The 17460-nt window shown below is 53.2% G+C and overlaps 1 protein-coding gene across 1 annotated transcript; it reads left to right on the top strand.

Annotated features, from left to right (window-relative positions):
• Positions 1-14912: 14912 nt before the first annotated feature.
• Positions 14913-17436, top strand: CCL17 (C-C motif chemokine ligand 17). Its single transcript, XM_082712488.1, has 3 exons — positions 14913-15094; positions 16229-16346; positions 16961-17436. Exons 1-3 carry the CDS (start codon positions 15025-15027, stop codon positions 17070-17072), a joined length of 300 nt encoding a protein of 99 aa, XP_082568614.1. The 5' UTR covers positions 14913-15024; the 3' UTR covers positions 17073-17436.
• Positions 17437-17460: the final 24 nt, after the last annotated feature.

Raw genomic sequence — 17460 nt, 5'->3', positions numbered from 1 at the left:
AAATATTCAGCTGGGCTGTTGGGTCTCTGATCTACCATCAGCCATCAGCACCATCGGCGGATAATAATAGTCAAGGCTTATTTAACGTTTACCCCGTGCCTGGCAGTGCGCTAAGTTCTTTGCCTAGGACGTCCCCATCTTAGCGGTGAAGAAAGTAAGGCTCTCAAAGCTCACGTGATTTGCCCAGGGTCACAGAGCAGAGATGGCAGACAGGATGTGACCTGGAGTCTTTCTCCAACACTTGGATTTTTTTTTTTAAGACTTTACTTATTTATTTGACAGAGAAAGATGAAACACAAGCAAGGGGAGGGAGAGAGGGAGAAGCAGGCTTCCCACTGAGCAGGGAGCCCCAGGCTCCATCCCAGGACCCTGAGATCATGACCTGAGCCAAAAATCAAGAGTCAGACACCTAACAACTGATGACTGAGCCCCCGCATCCACCGCACCCTGCAGCACTTGAATCTTAGCCGCTGTGGCTGAAGTTATGAGCCACAGATTTTTTTTTTTTTTAAGATTTTATTTATCTATTTGACAGAGAGAGAGATCACAAGTAGGCAGAGAGGCAGGCAGAGAGAGGGGGGAAGCAGGCTCACTGCCGAGCAGAGAGCCCAAAGTGGGGCTCGGGGCTCCATCCCAGGATCCTGAGATTATGACCTGAACAGAAGGCAGAGGCTTAACCCACTAAGCTACCCAGACACCCCAAGCCACAGATTCTTAAAAGTATAGATACCCGATCCCACTTCAGAGCTATTGTACCCAGACTCCAGGGGTGGGAGGGCTGAGGTCTGCACCTTGAGGCTGCTGTCCCTGCCCCCACCCCCTTTCCTCTACAGCCTACCCCCCTTTGCCTGGGACTGTCCTCCAAATTAGGGATTTGTCATGTAGCACACCCCCTCCACCCCTGCCACCCCTGCATCAGGCCCACCCACTCCATCCCCCACAAGGCTTGCAGGGTCCTGTGGGCAGTAGCTACCTACAGACTCCTCACCCTCTGCCCTTTCTTTACCACAAGTCCCCTTCCCTCCCCTGTGCCCTCTGTACATTCCCCGAATGGGTGAGGCCAGGCAGAAAAACAAAGAAATGAATGGCCGGGAATTTCCAGGGTGAGGCTGAATAATGGGGCCTGGTAACTGCTCGTGTGTGTGTGTGTGTGTGTGTGTGTGTGTGTGTGTGTGTGTGTGTGTGTGTTTGTGCCATGCATGTGTGCCCTGTTGTTTCTATCTATGTGTGCAGGACCTAAGGGGACCACCACTCGTGTCCCATTCAATTCTGCTTAGTCATATGCTTTCCCGGAGAAAGAATGTTGCAACTATTGGGATTTAAGAAGAGATCTAGTGCCAGGCTGACTTTCTCAAACTCACTGCAACTTCAGTGCTTGTGATGAAGTTCTAGAACCTAGGTGAGGTTCGGTGGGCTGAGGTCCGGAGCCGATGACCAAGAATTCTTGAGACATCTTTGGTGCAAAATGGTGGTTTATTAAAGCACGGGGACAGGACCCGTGGGCAGGAAGAGCGGCTGCCCCGGGTTGTGAGGGTCGGCATGTTATATACCTTGCAGTTGGGGAGATGGTGAAGGGATGGGAGGTTTCAACAGAGTTTTCACATGTTAAGGAGGGCTTACAAGGTGCCCTTATGGCTTGATCAATGTCGTCTTTAGGTCAGGCACTAACATCAAGATAGTTGGGAGATTCTTGGTGGGGTATTATGATCCTGCTATCATTTATATTCCCTTCTACCTCAGTCTCCTCCAGTTTATGGTGGGGAGGGAGACATTAGGGCTTCAGGAACTGAGAGTTATTTGCCTCTGGAAGTTTGTGCTATTGATAAGGTAACCTCCCTGTTTAGATCTCTAGGACATCTGTAGAGCAAGGGAGATTCCTGTTCTGCAGGATTGTGATCCCTGCAAGTTAGCTATTTATCGTTCTATGGCAGTCAGGGGTGCCTGAGGAATGCTACACATATGGAGGGGAGCAGGTGGAGAGGAGGTGCAAGGTGCCAGCTTTTGCTCTGTCCTCAGCCAGCCTCCTGCTACCTCATCAGTTGGACCCATGGGCGATCTTAATCTTCCCAAACTGGTGGAAGAGATATGCCTTTCTTAAATTCAAGGGATTTCTTGCCCCCAAAGGATGGAGTAGAATTATTTGCAATGAGCATCTTGAATTTTTGCTTGTTTGTTTTGTTTTGTTTGTTTGTTTTACCGATACAGGAGCAGAATATAGCATGGAGATTTCTGGCTGTGTGATTTTGGGCAAGTTGCTTAACCTCTCTGGGCTCAGTTTTCTCCATTGCCCATAGTGAGCTGTCGGTAAAAAGAACTTATGATCACGTAATAGGTGTTTCCGAAGGGTTTGAAACATCCTATTTCTATTCATTTTTGTTATTGGAGACCCAAGCAAGACTGTGGAGTTATAAGATACCTACAAAGAAAAGTAGTCTTCTTGGTTTTCAGGAGAGTAGGGTGAAGAAATGTTATGGTGCCATTAAGCAGATAAGAGTAATTTGTAATTTGCATATTTTTTCCCTAAACTATATAGATGCCTTTCAAGTTGAGGTAGCTTTTCTCCTACAAATTGTTTTTGAACTTGACGAGGTCAAAATTCATGAATCCCAATGAACTGATACCAGACTAGCAGGACCTCTGATCTCACACTTGGAAAGAAAGAGAAGTTAGTGAGTTTCAAGTCTGTGGGCCTGGGATTGTCCCTCTCCCTGCATATTTCTGGCTGGCTACCCGCTGGGCACAGGGGAGGCTGTTCTTCCTGCCTCCTTGGGGTGCATGGGCCCACATGACCCGTTTTGGCCAGTGAGCTGGGAAGGGAAGTCATGCGTATCGCTAGACTCAAACATTGAATTGCTGAGAGACTCTCCAGAACTTTTAATCCTTCTGGCTCGACCTCTCCAGCTTCATTACGTTGGGTAATGAAAGCGACCACTTCATTACCTTGGGTCTCAGAGTGATGAAAAGCTTCCCCTGACCTCTGTGGAAGAAACAAACCTTTGTGGTTTTAAGCCTAGGGAAAGTTCGAGATCATTGGTTATTGCAACACAAACTAGCCCATCCTGATGGATACAGCAATCGAGAAAAAGAAGTAGGTCATTACTTGCTGAGTAGGAATGACTTGTCAGTCACCTCGTGATGGTGTTAAAGGCTTGAAAACATTCCCTTAATGGGGAATAAGCAGATTGTCAGTGATTTAGCTCGCCACGCTCCCTTCTCTCTCTTTGCCCAAGGGATGGTCAATGGTGGCCGGCCAGCTGTCTAGGCTTATCTGGAATTCTCTCCCAGTAGCGGTAGAAAGAAGGACTTCGTAGTTTCTCTGAGATATGCTGGTGCTTAGGAGTTCGCCTGGCTCAGATAGGCCGGTGATCGCTTCAGCAGATTCGGAAGTAAAAGGGGAGAGTATGAACATAACTGAGTGCCCGCTGTTGGCCAACGGATATGGATCAACCAGTCCTTTGTGCACCTCGTAAGCCCAGCAGTCCGACCAGGGTAACCTGGACCTGTTGGCACAGGAGTGGGCTGCTTTTGCACACTCACAGGGACCCAGGGTGTGTTCAGTGTATTTGTTTTCCTGGAGGACTTCGGCTGGCGCTCCCTCTGGCTCTCTTGATACTGTTCCCCTGGTCTTGCTACCCACTCCCCACAGCAATGCCTTTGGCCGCACATCCTTTGCCATCTTCGAGTCAATCTTCACTCTTGTTCCTCTGAGCCATTGCACTGGCTAGTCCCTTGCCTGGAACAACGAGGCCTTCCCTAACTTCTTGGTTTCCCAAAGGCTCTCTGCTGTGGGTACTCAGGACACCTGCACCCATGATAACTCTCACACGACCTGGGCGTGCCTGCTGGCTTCATGGAGCTGCTATAAGATCCATGAGGACGAGGATGTGTACGTCTTGTTCCCCGTTGTGCTCCAGTGACTACCGTGGTCTCAGGAGACATGAAAGCAAGGAAGGGCCGGCACCCACTGCCATCTGGGTCCCATGGGCACTTTCTGACCCGGTGCCCCTACTACATGGCTTTCTGATTTATGGAAAGCCATCGATCTGTGGCGTGCCTGTGTGTGTGTGTGTGTGTGTGCTGCATTTTAAGGCACTTCCTGGCATAAAATACTGAATTGCCTCAAAGGGGTCTCAGAGACTGAAAGGGGTCCTCTGTGAAGGTGCATCCAAGTCACCCTTGAACCCCTCTGACCCTCCGCCCTCATATCCTGGTCATGAAATTGCTCCCCAGGCCCAGCCAAGACCCGTGGGAAGCCTGGCCTGAGTCATGGCCCTGATGGTCCCCCAGATTCTCTAGAGGACTGAGCAGGCAGACCGGGAATCTATGGCCCTGGGGTCTCCGGGGTCTCTGAGTGTGGGAGCTTCTGCCCCCTGGACATCTTCCTGGGTCTCCCCTCCTCCTCCCCACCCCCAGGGCCTCATCTGTACCTATGCAGCCCATTTCCCAGTTTTTCCATATAGTCATGACCATGATCATGGTCCCATCCACGTGAGGTCTGGGGTGCAGCTAGGTAGACCACGCTCCTTTTCCCAAGGTATCAAGGGCAGAAGGAGTAGGTCCCTACGGGGAAGGAGGGGGAGAGGGAGGAATCAGTCACTCCATTATCGCCAGAGATGAATAAGACACTAGCCTTCCCCTCGTGCAGGTCACTGTCCCTATCACATACCACCGGGAGCCTTTGCATGAATTTTCTGCCCCAGCTCTAAGATAGGTTCTAGTCATAGGAGTCCCATTTTCCACAAAGAAGTGCCAAGGCTCTGGGGGACTGGGGAATTTACCCACTGTCACAGAGCTAGTAAGTGACTAAGACATCAGGCAATCCCACACTGGAGATCCCACTTTTTTTTTTTTTTTTTTTTTAGTAAACTGTAGTATGGTATAGTCATTGAACGGGATCGCATAAATGGTGACCAGAAAGAAATACGCTGACTCCTCCAGACACACATGACTCTTAAGTTCAACATTGCAAAACGGGCAAATAAGATGCTCTATGATAATATTAATAATATTAATATGAAGCTTAAGAATGCACAAACAATGCCGTACATTGTTTAAGGACACATACGCTCACGCGCACGTGCGTTAGTAAGATAAAGAAATGCTTGGGATTAACGTCTGCCCAATTCTGTGTCTTTCAGTCTGTGGAGGGATGGATTAGGAGAGGCACGTGGGCCTCAGGGAGGGTAATATTTACCCTTTAACCCAGTGCTGGGTGCATTCGAGTGGCCCACCCAGAGCCCACTCCCTTCAGCTGCTTTTAGAACCGACACTTTTTTTTTTTTTTAAAGATTTTATTTATTTACTTGAGAAAGAGTGCAGGAGGGGCAGGCAGGGTGGGGAGCAGAGGGAGAAGCAGATGCCCTGCTGAGCCGGGAGCTTGACACATTGCTTAATCCCAGGATGCCACCCACATGCCCACCCGGAGCATGGAACCCAGTGCAGTGCCTGAATTTACAACACTGAGATCAAGACCCAAGTCAAGATCAAGAGTCAGATGCTAGGGGGCACCTGGGTGGCTCCGTCTGTTAAGCATCTGCCTTCAGCTCAGGTTATGGTATGCACCAAGGTCATGGGATCAAGTCCTGCATTAGGCTCCTTGGTTGGGGAGCAGCCTGCTTCTCTCTCTTCCTGTGACTCCCCTTACTTGTGCTCTCTCTCTCTCTCTGACAAATGAATAAAATCTTAAAAAAAAAAAAAAAGTCAGACGCATGAGCCACCTCAGTGCCCCTCTAACTGGAGCTCTAGAGCCCCTGTGAGAGCAGGAGGAAGCCACCCCCCAGGGACTAACCAGAGGTCACACCTTTGCTGGGCTTCACTTCCTTCTCTGACTTCATTCCTCTGTTCTTCCCCACCTCCCGCAGGAGTGTGTCCGTAATGAACCCAACCTCAGTCAATGGAGAGAGCCTGTCCCCGTGCTTTCCAGCCTGCAGCCCACTGCGGGGCCCAGAATAAGGAGTCCCTGGTGGGCAGTGGGGAGGGTAGGAAAGTGAGAAGGACTTCAAGGAGTAGATGGGAATCGATAGAAAGAACAGGTCCCCAAGAATTCTCTAGAGTCAACCTGATGCCAATAAAAACACCATTATTTTTGGAGCCAGATTAAGTAGTTTTCATTTCACTGGGGAAGAAAAAAGGAATGAGTCCCGATTGCTGTACGAAGCCCAGGCAGAGTAGGAAGAAGGGAGCAACCTGTATTAAGCCACGTGGGCTTGAGGAGAAAGCCCATGCCTGCGGAAGGACAAGCCCTGGCCTGTTCTGGCCAGGGCCCAGAGGGCTGCCAAGGCACCTGCTTCTTTCTAGAAAGAGAGCAGGAAGTCATTTGCCTCCAGAGGCACTTGCTTCCCAGGTCTGGACCTTGCTCAGAAGTGGCCACACCCTTCCACACCCTGGGCTCCCCGCAAGTGAGCCACAAGCCAGGTAGGACTATGTCATGTCACAAATGGCCGAATGCTCAACTGGCCCAGCCCTGGGCTGGCTTATTTGCTGTGGGACTGGACGACAAAGCGGGGAGAGCTTCAGCCTCTTGAAGGACCCAGATCCATCAGGCTCCTTAGAAAAGGCGCCTTTCTAGACGTGCGTGCTTCCAGGATGCTGGGCTCTTGGTGCTGACCCTGGCGTCGAACATACCTTCCTTGGGAGAAGAGAAGTTCCCTTGTGTCAGGAAGTTCCTCTGCCCACCCCGCCTCCAGGCAGGCTGCCAGGTTTAGAACAGGTTGCAGCAGACCTCTCATATCTAAAGAAAGGGTCCATCCTGGCACCATGAGGGGTGAGTCTTGAACTGGCCCTTGGCGGTTCAACTCTGGACTGTCCCAGTGCCGTCTGGAAACCAAAGACCTGCCGGTGAGATACTTGGATCCAGGGGCAAAGGCTCCTTGGAAAGAGAGAGTTGGACTTTAGCAGTGAGTGAAAGTAATTGATTTACAGGGCTGAGGCAGGGTCCCAGGAGGAGGAGCTGAGCCCCAGACATGAGAGAGGAAGAGAGATGAGACAAGCCCACGGGTAAGAGGGAGACTCCATGAGAAGTGTTCACGGACTTGGCTTCGAGAACAATACCAGCCTTTTAGCCGTCCAGTCACTGAAATCAACTCCTGTATACGGGGGACCTCCCATGTACCACGATGATATGAAGCACAAGAGAGACAGGGCCTTGGTTCCGTGGCACTTAACGTTCCAGTGGGGGTGTCAGGGGGAGACGGGCAACAAGCCGTGGGTGGAAGAAGCATGTCAACGGTGTCGTTATTAGGGGCTGGGGAGGACTGCTGCAAAAAAAGAAAATAGAGCCAAGGAAGAGGTGAGGTGGGCTGCATTTTCAAGCAGGGTAGGCTTCCCTGAAAGGTGACATTTAAGCAGAGAAGGAAGGAGGTGAAGGAGTGAGTCATGCATGTATCTGGGGAAAGAATATTCCAGGCCAAAAGAACGGTCTGTGGAGCGTCCTCAGGAAGGACGTCGGGCACCGTGGAGGCTCCCCGAGGCCACAGCACCCTAAGCCAGGCAGGGCCTCGAGGCTGCTCCAGGGTCTTTGGCCTTTCCTCCAGGGTGTAGGGCAGAGTCGGGCGGGGCGTGAGCGCAGGAGGTTCACGTTCCCCTGGTGACTGTGCTGAGAATAGAGCATATCCCGCAAGGATGGAGGCAGGGACTCCGCCAGGAGCCGACGTCGGGATTCAGGGGCGGAATGGTGGGCTCCAGAGGGATTCTGAAGTGGAGCCAGGAGAGGGGCTGACAGATGGTGGCAAGGAGTGGGGCGAGAGAAAGAGGCGTCAGGATGGTGCCCAGGTTTCTGGTCCAAGTAACGGGGAAGGAAGGGTTGGGGAAGAAAGGGGGCGGGGGGTGGGGGGAGCATGTGTGGGGGCGGATGGGAATCGGGAAGTCGGCTTTGGACTTGGGGGTTCTGAGACGCTGGCTCGTCTTGTTCAGGAGGCAGCTGACATACAAGTCTGGAGCTTGCAAGAAAAAGTCAGGAGTCTTTGGCATATAGATGATATTTAAAGTTGGGAACACGGTACTATTTGCCAGATATATGCCTGAAGGCGGTGGATGTGAACCAAAACCTGCTCACCTACTTTACTGTTATTATTTCCATTTTGCAGGTGGGGAGACTGAGGCTCGGAGAGAAGTCACTTGCGCCACATCACACAACTGATTGATGGCAGAGCTGAATTCAAACCCGGGTTACCCGACCAAGAGTCATAGCTCCTAACTCCTCCCTTCCCCGGGGACCCCCCTGTTTGACCTTTGATGGCATGTCCTATATGAGAAGTGGGTATAATTTGGCTCAGGGAGGTGGGTGATCCGGAAAAGAGGAGGACATAGCAAACCAAGCTGCCCAGTAAGGGCAACCTTCAACGTTCCCAGAAGCTGAGCACCATGATCCTCAAGGTGAGACTGATCTGGAGGGATGATAGGGCTTTAAGACTGGCCAGAAGGGTTTTGAGTGGAGGGTTCAGGGACTAGAGAACCACTGATAGTTCTTTTAGGCTGTACGTAGTCAGAACAGCCCTTGAGAAAGACCCATCCAAGGTAGGCATGCAGGAGGACCAGAGAAGAGGAAATAGGTCTGGAAGTTGTCAGTACTGTCTAGGTGGGAAGGATTCTGGTTCCCAGACAGTGGGAATGAGGAGGGGGTCAAGACGCTGAGTGCCCCCTGAAGACATTGCTGGGCAGGGTCTCTGCCTGATGCACCATGGGGCCTGAAGGTGAGAGATGAGTCAAGGGTACAATTTCAGACCAGAGGGGCAGATGGGAGGTGGAGAATGACGCCAGCCTGAACGGAAAAAAAAGGGGGGGAGGAGTTGGTTGAGAGGAACTTGGTGCTGCCTTTCTTTTCTTGAACTGTGAACCACAAAAGGACAGATTTCTGCTTCTTAAGAGCCCACAGTCCGGAATGGCTAGGCTCAAAAGGAGGCCAGAGGATGGGGCGAGGTCCAAAGGGGCTGGAGAGAGAGATTTAGGAAGCATTGACCTCAAGGTCAAAGGAGGGAGAGAGGGTTGCTTGAGACAAAAACAAACCCTAGGACAGAGACCCACGCACGCTTCAGCCACTTGCCAGCCTTGTGGACCCTCGGACCAGTTTCTTAACCACTGTGGTTGGTCCCCAGTTTCCTCATCTGTAAAATGTAGACAATAATAATTCTTATCTCCTTGGGTTATTGTGAGAACAAAGTAAACTAATAGGGGTAATTGCTGAGAACCCTGCCCAACTCCGGGGTGAGAGCTTGGAAATGTTACCAAGAAAAGGAACCCACAGAAGGCTCAGGGAAGAACCCTCTCCCAAATCCCAATGGGGAGGAATGTGACAAAGAGAAAAGGTTTCTAGTGATGACAAGGAGATCATCAAACCAGCTGGAGACCAGGAAGTTTTCCCGTATCATCTCAGTTAATTTTCCCAGCAATGTCATAGGGGAGCATCTATCAACAAGCCCATTTTTCCGATGAGGACAGTGAGGATCGTAGAGTTGTTCGTGGTCACACAGTAAGGAACCCGTCGAAGAGGGACTGGGACCCAGGGCTGTGGAGAATGCTTTCAGAGCATCTGTGGGTAACCACTGTCCCTTACTGCCCTTTGTGAGGGGATGGGAAGTTCAGAGAGTGGCCATGCGTGGCTGAGAGGCACCGACAAAGTGGCTTCCCCAGAATGTGAGGGCCATAGTGCTAAGAATTAAATCACCCACGAACAGAGAGGAAATGGTAGTGGGAGGTGCAGACCACACACTGGAGAAGTTTGGTCATGAACAAAAGGAGAAATAGAAGGACAGCGTGTTGAGGGAGTGGGTCAAAGAGGGTTTTACAGAAGTAGAGACCCTAGCTCATGTGGTCAGCAGAGGGAGGGCGCCATGGGAAGGGAGAACACAAAGAGCTAGGAGGTGGGCATGAAACTAAGAGAAGGAGAACCTCCTGGGATGAAGAAGGAATGAGAGCAAAGCCACAGTCAAAGAAACCCGGGTTTGACGGAAGTCAAGAAATGGCCACAACCCACAAGGAGGTTGTAAACTAGATGGGGCAAGAGTCAATGAGTGCCTGGGTTGGACTCTTCTGCCTCATTCATGACAGGAGAATTCAGGTGTGTCTCATGATACTGAGACACTGGTGAGACACACTTGACAAAAAATAATTTGTTCTGGAGCGAAGGAGGCCCTGGGTTAGAATGTAAGCTGTGCCCAAGCTGTAGTTCAGAAATTAGTAAATGTCCATCCATCCATCCATTCATTCATCTGCATATTCATCCATCCATCCATGTGTCCATCCATCCATCCGTCCGTCCATCCATCCATCCATCCATCCATTTACCCATCCTTCATCCATCATCCACTCATTCATTCACCCACCCATCCATCCATCCAACCATCCACCACTTACCCATTCAATAAACATAATTTATTGAGGACCTACTGGGTGCTAAGTCCTAGAGCCGCAAGTTGGAACACAGAAGAAATCCTGTTTTCAAGGAGTTCACGGTCTTCCATGTAAGACCCCTCAAACAAACCAGTGATCGCAGTGTAATGTGAGGAGAGCAGGAGAGGGAAGCCAGGGACCTTCACAGAGGAAGGTGAGGGCTGAAGGAAGGAAGTGAAGGTTTAAGCTGTGATCTGAGAAGGGTAGGAGTGGAAGGAAGTGGGCTGTGGGGGGGCAGGAGAGAGAGTTCCAGACAGGGGGAAGAACTATACAAAGAGCCTGGCATTTTCAAGGAACTGAAAGAAGGTCCATGTGGCTAGAACAAAGAAAGGAGATAAGTGGTGGGTCTGGAGGCAGAAGTAGAGGCTGGAATGGTCAATGAGAATCTGGACTTCGTCCTAAGGGCGATGAGGAAGTATGGAAGGATTTTTGAGGAAGGGGAGAGCCTTGTTCAGATTTGCGTTTTGGAAAGACCTCGGGGCTTTAGAGAGGATGGTGGATTGGAGTGGCAAGGCTGGGGGCTAGGAGATGAGTGTGGGGCTGGGGTCCAGCAGGGAGATGGAGATGGTTGGCCATGTGGATGGTGACAACGGGATTGGTTCAAGACACATGCAGGCGGCCTGCTGAACAAGTGTTTCCCATTGACCATGGGAGGGGACGGAAAGCCCATGGTAAGGATACTCCTGTTTTACTAACCCATGGACTCAAGCAGACTGACGACCTGTGAGGGAAGGCTGACCCATCAGTGAGCCCATCAGGCCCTTGGGACAGGGCAGTGGGATGTATTTTGGGATTGGGGGCTGCAAATAACATCTGGGACCTTCACATCTTAGCCACCATAGGTAGGATAAGACAAGTCTAGCTTCAGCTGTCAGAGGACAGATTTCTGTGGACAAAATACTAGATCTTCACTGGGATGCTCCCAGCAAGTCCTTCTCCTCCTGGAGCCTCAGCTGACATGGGCTCCACCTCAGGGATTACTGTCATGTGCAGTTCCAGGGCTTAGGGCTAAGTTCTTGGGGTTGTGACAACAGCATCGCTGATGCTGCCCCAGCCCACAACAGAGCCAGAGGTAGGGCAGAAGAAATTCCTCCCTCTCTTTCAGGGCGAGGTACCCAGAATCTGGCTGGCGGACCCCCTTCAAGCAATGGTGGGGGAAATATTGATCTTCTCTAGTCCTTAAGGAACTCCCCATGGCTGTGGTCTCGGTCCTGGGGCAGCAAGGGTGGCCGCTGCATGGGCAGTATGTCTGGTCAGCTTGAGTCAGAGGTGTTGAGACAAGCAGTCACTCAACCTCTGTCTCCCACTCTGGTCCAATTCCCCCTTAACTCCCTGGTCCTACTAGGCCTGCATCTGGCCTGTTTTCCCACCCAGGACCTTGCCCTTCCTCTGGCCACCCTCTCCTCCGTTGCCCTCTGTAGAACTCTGCCTCACCACTGCCTCCTCCAGGGAGCATTCCTGATTTCCCAGCCCGACCTCTGAGCTCTAGAGCCTGCACAACACCGTAAAGGTCTCTTGAGGCCCTTAGCATAGTCCTAGACTCATAGTCTCAGGACATCCCATCTGGAAGGTCCCTAGGAACCCATTTCATAGCTGGGAGACCTGAGGAGGAATGAACCAGTTAACCCCTGGCAAGGAAACCACCTCAAAAATGTCCCTGGTCTGTGTTGCCTCCAAAGAGAGGTGGAGAGGTGGGCTCTGCACTCCAGTGCTTCTCCCCGGATTCAGGCTCCTTGTCCTTGTCCTTTGTCCCGTCCCCTCTGTCTTGGTCAAGCCTCACGGAAGGCCCCACAGTGTGCAGACACTAGGGACACACACGGTGGCAGATGTGTCCCTGTCCTCACGGACATTACGGTCTCCCTGTCACATCAGAACCGTGTCCCCCACCAGAGTTCTGCACTGCTTCTCTCATTTTTTTTTTTAAAGGTTTTATTTATTTATTTGACACAGACAGAGATCACAAGTAGGCAGAGCAGCAGGCAGAGAGAGAGGGGAAGCAGGTTTCCTGCTGAGCAGAGAGCCTGATGCGGGGCTCCATCCCAGGACCCTGAGATCATGACCTGAGCTGAAGGCAGAGGCTTAACCCTCTGAGCCACCCAGGTGCCCCTGCTTCTCTCATTTATCTGCACATTCCCTCCTCTGTGCCCGTGCTAAGCGCTTCCCTTCTGTGAAGTTCCCACCACTCCTTCTCTTGGTGTGAATCCTTCCAGTCACAAGGACCCGTTCACTGACCACTGCCTCCAGGAAGCCTTCCAAGGTCTCTCAGCCAGAAGGACCCTCTCTCCCTGCTCTAGGTCTGACAGCCCTTTATCTAATGTGCAAATTCCTATGTTGGGGTTGGGCCCTGTTCCTGTCCCACCACAGCCCTGGGCACAGCATGTTTGCTCCTCTGTTCCCTCCCTTGCCAGGCAACACGCACCAGCCCAGAGCTAGTCCAGAACCTTCTGCTCTTGCTGTCACAACCAATTCCCTAGAAGGGACAGGGGAATTTGGGTCCTTCTGGAGAAAAGTTCTAAGTCTGCAGCAGAACAAGGGGGACTCAAACCCCCATCAGGGACTTTCCCCAGCGGTAGGGGCTGGACAGTCTGGCTGTTAGTAAAGTTGCTTATCATCATCCTTACAGTCCCCTCTTGTCCAACACAGGAGAGCATTCCGTGACCCCTGTGGCCGGTGGAGAAGCCACCGGGCGGAGGGCGTGAGGATGAGAGGGTCAGAAGACACTCCACCCATGAGGGCCAGCATCGGCAGAGACCACCTCTGCCTCTCCCAGGACCAGGCCCTCCCCAAGCACCTCAGGGTGTTTACATTTCCTCCGAGCCCAGACTCTTCTCCAGGTCAAAGCGGCATCCTCTGACTTTGCAGGATGGAGCCTGATCAGTGAGCCTCTGGGTTGGAGGTTGTCCCCACCTCGTGCAGGAAGCTGGTGCCAAAGATGACGACAGGCAGGAGGACTCCTGCTGCATGTGCAAATTACAGCCTGTTCCAGAGACAGGAAGAAGGGCCCAGCCAGACAAGCTGGGGACAAAGAACCCCTCGGGTGGTGGCTTGAGGAGTGGGTGATGTGACCCTGAGAAGCGGAGGAAAGCTGGTGTGAGATCCACTGAGAGGACCCCAGTTGGCTCGGATTGGCTGTTTTGGTGGGGCCTCTGGGACGGTCCAGACGTCCCTTGATGGGTGATGATGTGAGGCCCAGAGAGGGTCTGTGAGCTGCCCAAAGTCACACAACAAGGTGATAACAGAGGACCCTGCTCAGGAGACACCCTGCCATGGACCAGGTGTGCCTCCCCCTCCCCGACCAGGATGCAAAGTGGCACCAGCCTGCCAAGGTGGCCCTGGGGTGGGGGCGAGGGGAGCAGGAGGAGCACTGGTCTTGCCCTCCAGCGTCCCTGTCCAATGCATAGCTTCTTCTCCCAGATGCCCTGCGAGGACTGGCAAGGTGGCAGAGAGCACCACCCCTCCCCCTCCGTGGGTTGGGTTTCCACAGACAGCACCTGCTGCCATTATCATCCCTGCTAATAAGATGCCACAGTGGTGTGTCAGGCTGACACAGAGCCGGCTGTGGGGAGGGGAACACGTGTGTCCCATGGTGTGGGCCCGGGTGTCGTCTGATCTCCTTGGTCACTCGGGGACAGAGCAGAGTGGGGCCTGGGGTCACCCTGCTGAGATGCTGCCACCTGGAAGTGGGCCCAGGACACTCCTCCCAGGAAGGGGCTCCTGCCACTTGGCCCAGGGGAACCCGAAGCAGACTGTTGGCCGTTTTCTCTGGTGGCTGGGGAGGGGCCTGAGGCAGGGATGCTGTGGCCCTTGGTGCATGGAAAGTCTGTTCAGGGCTCACGCTGGAACCTGGCTACGTGTCCATGGAAGACTGGGCCCTCGCAGATTCTTGCCTTCTGTTCTACAGCCCGGGGTGAGGGACCCCATGTTGGGGAGCTAGGCTTCCCAATCTACAGGGGGCCAATTTGGACTAAATGATGATTAAAACCTGCCAGGCTCTGGTCTCCTGTGGTTCAGGGCCCAGCTTGGGGAAGCACCCACAGCGGAAGTCGTCTGGGCCTCAAGCCTTTCTCAGAATGAGTGGAGCTGGGGTACCCCCGGGAAGATGCCCCCATGCCTATGCAGGCTGCGGACACCCCCAAACCCAGGAGGCCTGCCAGGAGCCCAGGAGCCCGTTCCAGGCCCAGGCTAGGCAGCCCCACTGGCTCCCACCCGCCTGTCTGCCACCCCCCACACCCGTACAGGACATGGTGCATGAAGGAGGCTCACCGGCCTCAGGGCAGAGGCTTAACCCCTTGTAGGGGAGGCTCTTCTGTTCCGCTAATAGAGGAACTAAGAAATGTCCCTGTGAAAGGAGAAGTGTGTCACTGTCATGGCCCCCGGACACACACACCCCACCTCTGTCCCCAACGGAGTGCCCATTCTCTGGAAAGCCACAAACATTCCAGGACTGGACTTGTGCTGAATCATCTCAAAATCTTCAGACTCCACGGGTGTAGGGAAGGATGTATGGGGGAGGCGGCAGGAGGTGGAGCAGATCCCCAAAGAGGTTAAATAGGTCACCTCCATGCTTGGCGGCCGTCCTCACCTCCCCCTGAGCAGAAGGACCCGCACTCACAGGTCCTCTCCTGGGCTCACAGCACCATGACCCCCTTGAAGATGCTGCTCCTGCTCACGCTCCTCCTGGGGGCTTCTCTGCAGGTCCTACATGCAGGTGAGAGCCAAGGAGACGTGGTCTGGGACAGGAGGGGGCAGGGCACCAAGATCACGGCCACAATGACCGTTGTTTATGCATTAGGGACAGCCCGGTGATTCCTCTAGGGATGGGGGAGGCTGGCAGCAGTAGGATTTTGAGGGAGGCATGAGGATGAGGAGGAGGGGTGTGTGGGGAAGATGCCACCCCAGAGCTTGGGATTGGCTCAGTGAGGAGCAAAGTGCTGGCCCTTCTCTCTCTGCAGTGACTGAGAGGCAATGACCTTGGTTGGGTTTTGATAGTGGAAAATGACCTATTCTCGGAAGCACTGGTTAGCGTCTGTTTTGCTCCCGGGTCTTTCTTGACACCGAGGGCATCAGCATGATGGCAGGAGCGCTGGTTCCCGGAGCACGTGAATAGAGGGATGTCTATCCGCAGCTGGAAGAGAAAGGTAGCTGATGTGGGAACACAGCTGGCTAGCGCCCCGCTCAGCCACGGCTCCCCAGCCTTCACCTGTGGCTCTCACTTCTGCAAAACGCAGGTCGGGGTAGCTCTCTGAATTAGTCCAGCCCAGTTAGTTATACCCTGGGGGATGGCCGGAGGACAGCTGGGGGCTTCTTAGAAAACACTCCAGCTGTGGCATTGATTAAAGCCACACATCACCAGCTGGCCTATTTGCCAGTGCTGGATACTTTTTTCTTGTGCAAGATAAGGAAGCTGAGGCCCAGGAAAGGGTCCTCGCGCCCAGGGCTCCGGTGTAGTCATCGGTGAAATACAGTAGTGGCGGAGCCTGTCTCTGGGTGCACCGTGAGGGCTGAACGAGCTCCTGCAGGCAGAGGCTCAGCCCAGAGCCTGGTCCAGAGGACATTTTTGGGTGGTTCCCCAGCTGGCATTTGAGTGTGTGCACACACAGAGGCACACACATGCAGACACACACAGCCGCGCCTACACGCACACCAGTATACACGCACGGCTCCCCCAAACACACACAGAGACATGCGTGCACACATGTACACACACTCAGGGCCCCCCAGAGCACACAGAGAGACCTCACACACACAAATGTGTCCATACACACATGTACACACACACACACACACACACACACACACACACACTCACATACGTACCTACTCCTGCCTCCTTTCTCCATAGCACGAGGGACCAACGTGGGCCGGGAGTGCTGCCTAGAGTACTTCAAAGGAGCCATTCCTCTCAGAAGGCTCAAAAGCTGGTACAGGACCTCAAGGGAGTGTCCCAAGGAAGCCATCGTGTAAGTGTGCCAGCCCCCTTCCCCTCCCCCACCATCTTTGCTCCTAGGAGTCTGGGAGAAGGCAGCCCCTAGGGCTACAGAAGGGGCACTGGGGAGAGGAGAGAGTGGGGCCTTCATGGCCCCCTTCCCACCCCAGCCCTGCTCCTCCTGGCGGTTCCTGCACCCCACCCTATGAGACCCGAAAGGCCCCGGGCTGTGAGGTTGACCTCTTCTCTGATGGGGAACCAGAAGCCCCGAGAGACAGGGCAGCCCCCTGGCACACTGGTCCTCAGAGGCCACTGTGGTCACTTCCCACGGCTTGGATCTGAGCCGGGCGCCTCCTGGGCACCCCTAGTTCCTAGGCTTTCTGTGGGAGTGAGCCAGCTGAAGTGAGAAGCAGAATGTCCTGGCTCCCCGGGAGGGAGCCTTGGGAGTCAAGCGTCACTGCCGACAAACGTGATGTCCCAGATCTGTCACTGAGGTGCTGTGTGACTTCAGGCAACTTCTTGCTTCTCTTGGGGGCCTTGGGGGCCTGGTCGCTGCAGAGCAAGGGCTGTGGGAGTGATCCCAGAGCTGTGGGAGTCCTTCTTGCCCTGACACCCACTGACGACTTTCTCCCTCTCCCTTTCGTGTAGGCTTATAAGTGTCCAGGACAAGCCCATCTGTTCGGACCCCAAGGACACCAGGGTGAAGAAGGCAGTCAGATATTTAAAACGCATGCACAACCCTGGGCTCCAGCAATCCTGATTTCTGCTGGGACTATTTGGAGACCTCCAGCTTCAGTGTTCACTACTCCAGCCCCAAGCTTTCTGAGTCCAGGGGAGGCCCTACACGGACAAAGGGGACCCCTGCCTCCTTTTCTAGACTGGAATCATAGCAGAAATAGCCCAGATTCAAGTCTCTCTTTTTGTGAGGACCTGGGTAGCTCAATTGGTTAAGCATCTGCCTTCGGCTCTGGTCATAATCCCAGGGTCTTGGGATTGAGCTCCATATTGAGCTCCCTGCTCAGTGGGGAGCCTGCTTCTCCCTCTCCCTCGGCCTCTTCCCTCTGCTCATGTTCACTCTCTCAAGTAAATAAACATCATCTTTTTAAAATTACAAAAAAAATAAAGTCTCTCTCTTCATACCTTAGTCT

This window comes from Mustela nivalis (assembly GCF_964662115.1).
Source record: "Mustela nivalis genome assembly, chromosome: 18".
NCBI lineage: Eukaryota > Metazoa > Chordata > Mammalia > Carnivora > Mustelidae > Mustela > Mustela nivalis.
Note: the sequence above shows the minus strand (reverse complement) of the source record. Positions and strands in the feature narration are given on the sequence as shown.

Excerpts from the sequence above, each read along its gene's own strand:
- CCL17 (XM_082712488.1), top strand. The coding sequence starts at position 15,025 with ATGACCCCCTTGAAGATGCTGCTCCTGCTCACGCTCCTCCTGGGGGCT. Across the intron at positions 15,095-16,228 it reads TCTGCAGGTCCTACATGCAG|CACGAGGGACCAACGTGGGC; the intron begins GTGAGAGCCAAG and ends CTTTCTCCATAG. Across the intron at positions 16,347-16,960 it reads TGTCCCAAGGAAGCCATCGT|GCTTATAAGTGTCCAGGACA; the intron begins GTAAGTGTGCCA and ends CCTTTCGTGTAG.